Source organism: Vanessa tameamea, chromosome 15 (genome assembly GCF_037043105.1).
Source record: "Vanessa tameamea isolate UH-Manoa-2023 chromosome 15, ilVanTame1 primary haplotype, whole genome shotgun sequence".
Classification (NCBI taxonomy): Eukaryota; Metazoa; Arthropoda; class Insecta; order Lepidoptera; family Nymphalidae; genus Vanessa; species Vanessa tameamea.
Genome location: NC_087323.1, coordinates 304,720 through 315,478, shown reverse-complemented (window position 1 = coordinate 315,478; position 10,759 = coordinate 304,720). Strand labels below are relative to the sequence as shown.

The following is a 10,759-nucleotide window of genomic DNA, read 5'->3' as shown; positions in this document are numbered from 1 at the left end:
TAATATAATAAAATGTTGATTAAAATAAAATAAGAATATTACTAACATTAAATTTATTTATTTATTGATTTAGTCATAAAATAAATTAGTGAAATACGACTAGTTCAGTGTGATAAGCCATTGGAGACAATTTTTTTGTATTGCCGCCGGATTTGCATGCGATAAACTCAAAACTACAAAACGGATTGTTCACTAATGGAAGGAGTGATTTCTGGGGTCTGGGTGCATTATTCATTACGATTTTGTGTAAATTGGCTGAAATGTGATAATGAATGTAGAAATAAATATATGCCGACCAATAGAGATATGACATAATCGTTCTATTCTAACCTTATTCTACTCGTGCGAAGTCGGGTCTAGTGGCTAGTTTAAAATAAGACAACTCTGATGATAATAAGTCAGCTGCTGCTCATTCAGCTCCGATTTAAGATTATTAGATGTTATTTTCGTCATAAGCAATAAGTATTCATTGTCATGGTCATAAATGTCTCATTATATGATAAACTAGCTGTGCACGCGACTTCGTGCGCGTTGTTTGAATTTATGTTATTTGGATATTGTAGCGTGATTTTATTTTTATTCTATATATAATTCTAAAATAAAAGGAGCCTAAGTTACTCCTTATTACATCCGCTATCTGCCAGTGAAAGTCCCGTCGAAATCGGTTCAGCCGTTCCAGAGATTAGCCGGAACAAACAGACAGACAAAAATTGTAAAAAATGTTATTATGGTATATGTACCGTGTATACATACATATGCATTTAGTAAAAATGGGTTATTTTAATATTACAAACAGACACTCCAATTTTATTATAAATAGATGATTGAAAAACAATATTATGCCGTATGACAAAAACCTACAACTTAACGTGCGCGTGGACTGAAATAAGAAATACAAATGAGATTGCTTTAGTTGCTTTACATAACATATATTGTATTTTTTTATCTCTTTCCACAAAATACGCCAGCGAAACATAATACCTAAATGTATTCTTCAGACAAACCTAAGTTGAACATACAACATATGGTGCTAGAAATAAAAAAAAAATCATAATTAAAACAGCAATAAGTAATGCACACACAATACACAAATAAAAAAAAACATCTGGCAAAAGTGAACAGATATATTTCCTATAAGAAAAGAAATGGATATAAGCCTTTTGATTTTGAACTTAAATACCACGATGACAGAAGAGAAATCCCCAGTTACCGCCCTATAATTATCCCACTCACCAAATATTCAACCACCGATTAGTAATTCCGAGTTAAGACTAGTTAGTAGTGGATTGATATTGTTTATTAATTTAATTCTTATTTTTAGTAAATGTTCGGACACAGAACTGGTATGTTAACAACTCGTCAGACTGTGTGTCCGACGACCAATGTTAGATAAATGTAAAAAAGACGAAGGGATAGAGGAAGCTAATTAGACAAGGCAAAAGGACTTATATACTTGCCCCAACAATTGGTGCTTAGGTATTATAATATGATTAAATATAATAAATCGTTTTGTTAATACAATAATCATATTTTAATAAACATATTCTTTCTAAGATTTTACATACAGAGAGCGTTGATGTTCAATTTTTCTATTCGTCTTTTTTTTGCTTTCAGTATTTTTAATTTTAATAAAGAGATTCGTTTAATTGTACGTAATATACAATTGATGTATGCACAATTTTAAGTAGAATTATCTCTTTCTTCGCAAGCTCCATTACGTCCTACTATCAGTATAATTGCGTTCAGTATACTTAGTGAAGATCGAGATTAGCATATTTCTGTACAGCCACGGTATAATAATCTTTTTGACTATCGTTTGGTCTTGAGGATAATTCCAAGAAATATATGTCACAAAGTAATATTTATATTGGAAACTTTATTCCAAATTCTCTTCTCATCAAGCCCTGGGAGGATTCTGTGTGGTCATCGAAAAGCATTTCCTCGCGCCGACTGTTGACTACAGCCGCGAAGTAATAGAGAGTCACTGCAAAATATAAAAAAAAAAAAAAAACAAATGAATAAATTATCTAATTAACGATAAGTTATCAGTTTAGGACATCGGCCAAACAAACGACTACTTCGTGTAAAGATTTCTTTAAACGGGTATTTTTTCTTTAAAAATATGTATCATAATTTTAGGATGTTCTATGAGATGCAAAGACCGTAGTCTTCCCTAACATGTCGAATGTCCCTCGATAAAGAATAATAAGAATAAGATCTCATTATGAATGTCAATGCGATCTGCCTTCTCGATATAAAAAAGAACCCTCAATATCACCAATCTTATAAACCACGACGACAGTACTATAAAAGCTAATATTACAATAATTTACCTAATCGCTACATATATTAAGATTATTTAAGTGAAAGTCTATACATAATGTTTAAGAAAAATATCATCGCATAAATAAATAGTTAGAATATAAATTGTAATATGTTTATAAAAAAGGCATGAAGTAATAATATTATATAAGAGTAATTTATGTAATATAGCTTTTAAGGAATCTATTTACATGCATTACAAGAATCGCTTACTTCATTATTTCATAAAACAGTTTATAAGCTGTTTTTACACGGAATTCTCATAAGATTTTGATAAAGCGTTCCGAATCAACTCACGCGCATATAGACAGTACACAGACGACATGGTGCTGACTTCGCTCTTTGTCTCCTGATCTCGCGTGTATTTCAGAACTATCAGTATCGTTCCGAAGATTGATAGAGCAAGAAGTGATACGCAGAAGACCCAGCTGGTTATCAACCACGGCAGGATTAACCGGGGTTTTTTCTGAAATATAAGATAGATTAAAAACTCGCTGAGCCTGCAGCTTTACCCGCGCGAAATTTATAATACTTTACTTATAGCACCCAAACTTCACGTCCCTTTTACCTCGTCGAGAGGTAAATAAAAAAGCCTTAGCCTTGTCCTTTTCGAGGACTCAAACTATCTCCACACCAAGTTTCATCAAAATCGGTTCAGCTGTTCAAGCGCGAAGAGGTAACAGACGGAGCTACTTTCGCATTTACAATATTAGTAAAGATATCTAAAGATATCGATAACAATATATATATATATGTCATTTTTAAAATTTATAGAATTGTGTGCGCTTATTTCATATATCAGGATCTCTCCGGATCTGCCCGACTGATGTAAGTATAAGAATAAGAAAAAAATACTTATAAATTCGTCCTTTTTTTGTGGTTAAGGTTTTCGTACTAAAAAAGGCGAAGTTTCAATGTAATAAATAGCAATTTCTAAATCGCTTGCATATACATAATTAATTTATGGAGACTGTCGGAGTTCATTAGCATTGCCGGTCACATTATCGACTCTACTTTCCATACAACATTACAACATTAGCTGCCTGTAATTTCCCACTGCTGGGCTAAGGCCAACTATCCCTTTGAGGAGAAGGTTTGGAGCATATTTCACAACGCTGCTCCAATGCGGTTTGCTGGAATACACATGTGGCAGAATTTCGTTGAAATTAGACATATGCAAGTTTCCTCACGAAGTTTTCCTTCACCGAGCACGAGATGAATTATAAACACAAATTAAGCACATGAAAATTCAGTGGTGCTTGCCTGTGCCGTCTCGGCCGCAACTGTCCATGAGACTTTTAGTTTCCATGTCATGGACCACCTGTAACAGACTCGACGGCTTATCACCTAATAATGCGAACAGCTTGCACGCGTCGCTACTTTCTGATGTTATCACTCAACAGCTTGTAACAGTACAACTACTATTAAACCGGTCAGGTACTTAGATTTGTTTCTGATTAAGTAGTTTATCCATCGAAAACTTTAACAGGAACTTGGATCCTTTATCGATGATCGATCCATAATATCAGTAGTTATATCATGTTTAGTTTATTTTTAAATTTTATTTCGTTTAGCTTTAACGATTTTAAATTTAAATCGCTTGTCGAAAGAATCAAAATAAATAAAAAAAACTTTCAGTTAATACTTGTTGACTTTCAGGCAGGATACATTATATAATTGTATGTAATTGACGTAACTTTGTATTTTAAACGTTGGAAAAGAGTAACTACTGATTTTCTTACCGGTTCTTCTCCATTGAATTTATATTCCGAACCCGTGGTAGCTTTACGACAATTCAAAAGAGCCTTTAAAGGCCTACTCGAATAAATTATATTTTGATTTTACCGAAGTTTCTATTACTTATCTACCCTATTTCAATTGGGAGTGACGTGGATGGCAAAGTGACACTTCTCATTTGTAGTAAAACACTTTTGAAGTGGATGCGTCGGCATTAATGCTCAGAAAAATCCGTTATCTCAATAGCAAAGTACCGTAGACCATCCATATCTTTTCCTAATTATGGCTTAACATTGAGTATTAAAAAAGAATGAACACAGAATTAGATATACATATTTACCCCAAAAACTCCATAAATTAAAAGACTTCCAATGATGATTTCAAACATGGCGACATTTGCTACGATTGCGTACACAATCTTTCTAGTTTCTGCTACGTACGAGGGCATCATGGCTGCTGTGCCGTACAACATCGCAATGACAACTGAAAATACCTAGAAGAAAACACATCATATTATTAAATTATATTATAAATGATTTATCTTTAACACGTTCAGTTTAACACTTGAATGCGGTCCGAGGTCCAACACGCCTCGTATGTTCTCCCTTGCGGTGCGGGTATAAAAAACATAGATTTATCTGGCGTGCGGAGGCCGTAACATCTACTTACTATTTTGATATATTCTAGGAAAGAGATAAAAATATGTGATGTCTATTGAAAACGGAATGCTATGGTGTAACTTCGTCGTCAATATGGAGTCTCTTTGACCACGTACCGCACTGAAGAAATAAAATTTAATCAAAGTGAAAAATATAAGCTGATGGATGAAGGCCTCCTCTCCTTTTAGTGGAAACAATTCATCTGACACATGCAGGCTACCTCACGATGTTTGCCTTCACAAATAATTCATAAACACAATGTAGGCCAATGAAAATTAATCGGTGCTTGCCTGGGTTTGAACCCGAAATTTTCAACCAAGTTTCTCGTGTTTCAACCACTCATCGCTTCATTTAGTTTCCTTTTATAAAATGTTTTACAACAAGTTAATAATATACTTTAATCAATATTACCTACTAGTCACACAAGCGTTACCTAAGTATGTTAAGTATAATGACTGATTATTATTAATGAGCGTACAAAATGATATGACTTCTATGGATAGGTTTATTTAATATCGAATGATTCACACAAATTATACAAATATCAAACAAATAATATTAAATGTGATATCGATATTTAAGGTATGTATGTTAAAATATGTTTTAAATCGACACCACAAAAGTACACGACAAGATTTCTGTAACTCCATAAAAATTAAAAGTCTTATTAAACAAAGTAATTTAATTTATCCTCCTTACGACTCATTATGGTGTCTGAGTTATGTTTCTTGGTTTGTAATTATTTTATAATATTGGACAACATCACATACATTACTCTGATTCCAATGTAAGTAGCTAAAGCACTTGTGTTATGGAAAATCAGAAGTAACGACGAATCGAACCCGGGACTTCGGAGTGGCGTACCCATGAAAACCGATGTCCACCCTACTCGACCACGGTCGTCATTTATGCGTTTTGCGCATCATAACAATTAATTACTTCTAATGACTGAGTGCGATGTGCTAACAGCCCTTGATTCTCCAAATCTTATGAAAATGTTTGTAAAAGAGTAGCCAACTACGAATGATATAATTACTTTATTGGATAAACATTCTTATCTGCCTTATTCTCTTATCAGATGGCACGGACATCCAAGAGAGATCGAGAGATTTTCTTGAACAAGAAAACATGAAGGCCTTTGGAAAGGACTACGATATTTACGACTTGATGCGCTAAGCACTAGATCCGCCAGTTAGCGATGCCCACCACTTACCAATACGATAAACTAGTTGCCCGTGTAGACTTCGTACAAGTAAAATTAATTCAAAGATACTATTAATTTTTAAAGTTGATATCTAATAATCCTCTATCGGCGGGTTCTTACGTAATAAACTAAACCTAAATTCCAGCTTTCTAGACTCCGTAGGTTTGACTGGGAGTTCAGTTTAGTCTGCCAGGACAAACAATTATAAAACAATACGTATAGATAGGTATGTACGAAGGCGCAAAAAAACTATGCATTATAAATTCAAAAATGATTTAAATGATTAATAAAGTAATTAAAATTACACTGATATTGCACGATAATATTAATCGATGTCATTAATTGTGTATCGATGTAGTATTTGATTAAAATAATTCGATGTACATTATGTAAACGAATTCAAATGTGTCCTTCTAGTGAATATTTTGGTTTCCGCGTAATCGTTATTGTTACCATGAACATTATAATCCAGTACAAAAAATATTTTCCAGAAATTCCTATGTTTTCCCATATCTTTACAGCTTATCCACATATAAGCCTTATCCCTATATCTTTATCCAAGTTAGGTAGGTTAAGGCTACAATTATGGCAGTTTGAAAATGATAGGTTATGGCTTAATCGTGATGAAATCGGTAGCACATAGATATAGCCACTGACGCATTTAGAAGGCGACAGGACTAACAACACACAAAAACATTATTGCACAATGTTATACATTACAAATAAAATCCAAAATAAGATCTTGCAAGCAACAATAATGTTTTATGTTCTGTAATCAAATTTGAAGCGCGAGATGTCTTAAAAACTTTGCTAAGAAATTAATTATTTATACTAAAATTAAAAAAATATAATCAACATAGAAGTATAATACTTTTTTTATATATTGTCAAAATTCTACGACCGATTCGGAAAGAACATCTCAGACCAGAGAAGAACGGGAAAGAAAATCAGAGGGAAAAAAGTAACATGTCATGTAATTGTCCCACCGTTGGGGTAGGCCTTGCAGTCTTATCCGAATTTAATCGACACGTGCAGATTTTATGATGTTTTCCTCCACTGCTGTTCATGAGATGATTTATAAACACAATTAAGCACATGAAAAATTCACTGGTTCTAACTCTTATACAAAAAAATAAACATTTATAGTTTATCAAATATTATAGTTTACAATACACCTAGAAGTCTACTTACTAAATTAATTATTGAGATAATCTTCGCACCAACATCTAACTTCACACAAAAACAACAACTCGTTAATGGCAAACACATGTTTATAATTTATAATAATAATATAAATAATTAAGTAATTGTGACTATTATTAAATTCCTAATAAAAAAAATAAAATACGTGATTACGTATCGGCTTTTTTAATAATGTAATATTTAATTAAACAATGAATGTGCGTTGTCAGTAACTGTTTGATTGTTACTAATATCATTTTATTAATTCCATTTGTTATCACATTTAAGACATGATAATCTATATCTACTAGATGATAAAATACCTTCCACGAGGAATACTTGGCTAATGGTTTAATGACTTATAACATTTGAATTAGGTATTCTCGAGAGGTCTTGTGCGGGCCAGTAGTCAATAGTCATGAGTTATATACTAATCAGGTTTTATCAATTCAGGTAGCAATTTCTAATTATAATAATTATTATAAATAAAAAAAATAAAGCCATCGCATGTTGTCAAACAAAGTGTATTTTAGTTTAGGCGTTATATTATCTCTTTACGGCCTAATGCATTGATACCTTGTTGCGTAATGCATTAAAAAGAAAAGTCTGGATTTACTAATGATTTTTTGGCGCGAAGTTTGGGGTGTTTCTGACAATTTGACATAAAATGTCTGTCTGACGAGTCATAGAAAATATGTAGTTTTTAGTTGGATTTATTAACTATTATTAAATACAAAGTAATTAGAGTTATTGTTGTATGTTATTTTTTGTCACGAAGTCAGAATATAAGTCTATACTTTTCAAAGGTAATTTTCAATGCACTCCGCAAGCTAAACTAAAGTATACTTTAGGATTAACAAGAGTTTCATGGAGTATTGAGTTAAAGACTTCTATTACAAGGTTTTATGGTGCTTTACTGGTAAAAGACTACTCAGACAATATAAGTACATAAAACTTGAACCAGAACAAGAAGAGCGTTTCGAAGAACGTTTTAGTATACAATATTACTAGCTGAACTCGCGTGACTTCAGCTTTTCGCGAAAATTCATTGCCATCGTGCTATTTCAACGTTAGTCATTTTATAACAACAATGCATACTTAAATATATACATTATGAGGAAGGAGAGCGTGGCTAGTGTAGACTGAAAAGCAAAAAAAAAAAACGATCCCACGCCACGCGCATGCAAATGAACCCCTCGAAGGGTCAATTTAGTAGCTGCGCTTTGCCGTTTCACTCGGTTATCATTTAGTTTATTGACATGACAAGCGCGAATTTTATGTGTGTTTTAATGTTGTGTCTGTCTCGAAGGTATATGCATAGATATATATCCATACTATAATATGCTATATATACTGGATGAAGACATTGGAGCGAGCCATTGAAACTAATCGCTTCAATGGCTCGCTTCAATAATCCTCATCACATGGAATGGGGACTATTTCTTACAGCGCCAGTGTCTACGGGCGGGAATGATCATTTACAATCTGGTGGTTAAGAGTTGCAGAGGTCAAAAGTTTTTTAAGAGTAACAGAGGTCAAATAGTTAACTAATAAATGCAAACAGAAAATATGTTCAAAACTGGCTAAGAATACCTTGATTGTTATATATACCATTACCGCTATAATACTAGTTTTCCCACGCGGTTTTGCTTGTGTTTTAGGGGGTTGGTCGTCAAGTCTTAGATATAAAAAGTAGCCCATGTCCTGTTTTAGGTTTCATACCAAATTTCATCAAGCGAAACAGACAGACAGACAGGGTTACTTGACATATATAATGTCGGTAGAAGTTTGTATCTATACAAACTGGCTCCTAGGCATTTTAAGAGTTTTATTACGACTTTAAAAGCGTTGTAATGAAAAAAAAAGCAAGACGAAATTCTATACTTTCTTATTTCTATTTACGAAGATAATTGTAAGTAAATACCTTATTAGTGTGATAATTTTCAGTCACGTCGTTACACGGAATACACCGATTTATATATTTATGATCCTTGAGATAGCATAATATTATTTCATTGAAGAAATATGTGGACCAGCTACTTTTCTACCTAACATATACACACATACACAGTTTGTTAAGCTGATAATATAATGTCTTTCCAATTTTATATCAGTTTTAGATAAAAAAAAATACTTAATGATGTTTTTTTGTAATTTTTGTTGACGTCTGTTTTTGTATTCTAGGGAGAAAGATAATTTATATTAACGTGAAATATCGAGACGTTATTCATGCGTATTCATATTTACACACTTTTTAACTGACTCGTTGGTTTAGTTATAAAGTCACAGATCTTGAGGTCCTCGATAAAACCCCAGGTCGGGCCAATAAAAAGTTATGGTCGAAATATTCTCAGAAGCCACTCGGAGTCTGGAAAATGAATTTATGTACTCCTGTGCCTCAGAAAGCAGGTAAAGCTTTGCGTTGGTCTTGGTCTGAACTACTTCCGGTGATGTCGGATTTGGCTTCCTATAGGATTGTGAGAGTGACGGAATAGATAGTAGACTTGTGTTTCCGTACACACTCGTGTATAGTGGACATATCCTGCGTAGTTTAGCCGCCGTGGCCGAAATCGTATTATAATTATTCGTAAAAGAAATTTAAATGACAATTAGACTCTGAACAGCGTACGGCAAAGAGTGATTAGTATATCGACAAGAACTATAATCCTTCAAATCAGTCATCAAATCTAAATCATTGGCGATTACGATTACCCTGAGATTTATTTTTGTGATGAATAGTCGAAGTTGGATCGAAATCTAAAACCGTATCATGACCGTTCTAAGTTATTGGAATTGGTCCCTTGTTTCTTTAGTCAGTAAATAGCAAAATCGGAAGATGGAATTTTTAGATTTATCATACGTTATAAGTATAGGAGACAAAGAGGAGTAATAAATACGTTATAACTCTTATTAGTGTAGACTGATTGGGATAGCATCGACGGAGAACAAGAACGATTGACGTGATGAATGTTGATATTGTTGCAAAGACAATTAGGTCTCCCCTATCTTTACTCCCACATGCTGTTGTGTTGCGGGTTACTGAATTAAATGTAGAGTTCGTTAAACAATTATTTTTTCTGCCGCGGAGTACTTACTACTTTTATTTTTTGTTACAAACAAATATAATAATTCTATTATTGATAGTAAGTATTTGAACAGACGAAGTTTCTTTCATGATATTATTTTTATAGTATATTTTCTCTGAATCTGACAGTCCGAATGATGTTTTTGTAATTGAAATCTATAAAAGCAATATTTAGATTTATAATGTTTTTTTTTTTGGAATATTACTTAAAAATTGTGAAGCTTCGACTTTATAGAAAAGTCCTTTAAAATTTCATATATTAAAGGACTCCTATATAAAAATTAGTGAAATGATACTCTTGAATAAAATTGCTAAGCATATTAATTCAGGCGTTGTTAGAAAATAAACCGAAGAGATGAATATTATCAGTGATGTTATGGATATTCGTTTCGGATCTGAATATGGATACTGATATATAAATAATATTTTACCGGTTTCAGATACGGTTACGTATACGAAATTATTTCGGATAATCCGATTGTTTCGAATAGTTTCGGTTACGGATATTAGATTATTTAGAAATGTTAAAAGAAAAAAAAAAATATACAGAATATTAATTTGACTTTATTT

General features: G+C 32.7%; 1 protein-coding gene across 1 annotated transcript; it reads right to left on the bottom strand.

Annotated features, from left to right (window-relative positions):
- Positions 1–1,793: 1,793 nt before the first annotated feature.
- On the bottom strand, positions 1,794–7,242 carry LOC113396518 (uncharacterized). Its single transcript, XM_026634487.2, has 4 exons — positions 7,114–7,242; positions 4,400–4,552; positions 2,620–2,788; positions 1,794–1,984 (listed from the first exon to the last, which is right to left on the bottom strand). The coding sequence occupies exons 1-4, from the start codon at positions 7,189–7,191 to the stop codon at positions 1,863–1,865; spliced, it is 522 nt and encodes a 173-aa protein (XP_026490272.1). The 5' UTR covers positions 7,192–7,242; the 3' UTR covers positions 1,794–1,862.
- Positions 7,243–10,759: the final 3,517 nt, after the last annotated feature.

Excerpts from the sequence above, each read along its gene's own strand:
- LOC113396518 (XM_026634487.2), bottom strand. The coding sequence starts at position 7,191 with ATGTGTTTGCCATTAACGAGTTGTTGTTTTTGTGTGAAGTTAGATGTT. Across the intron at positions 4,553-7,113 it reads TTATCTCAATAATTAATTTA|GTATTTTCAGTTGTCATTGC; the intron begins GTAAGTAGACTT and ends GTTTTCTTCTAG. Across the intron at positions 1,985-2,619 it reads TGTGTACTGTCTATATGCGC|TGACTCTCTATTACTTCGCG; the intron begins GTGAGTTGATTC and ends TATATTTTGCAG.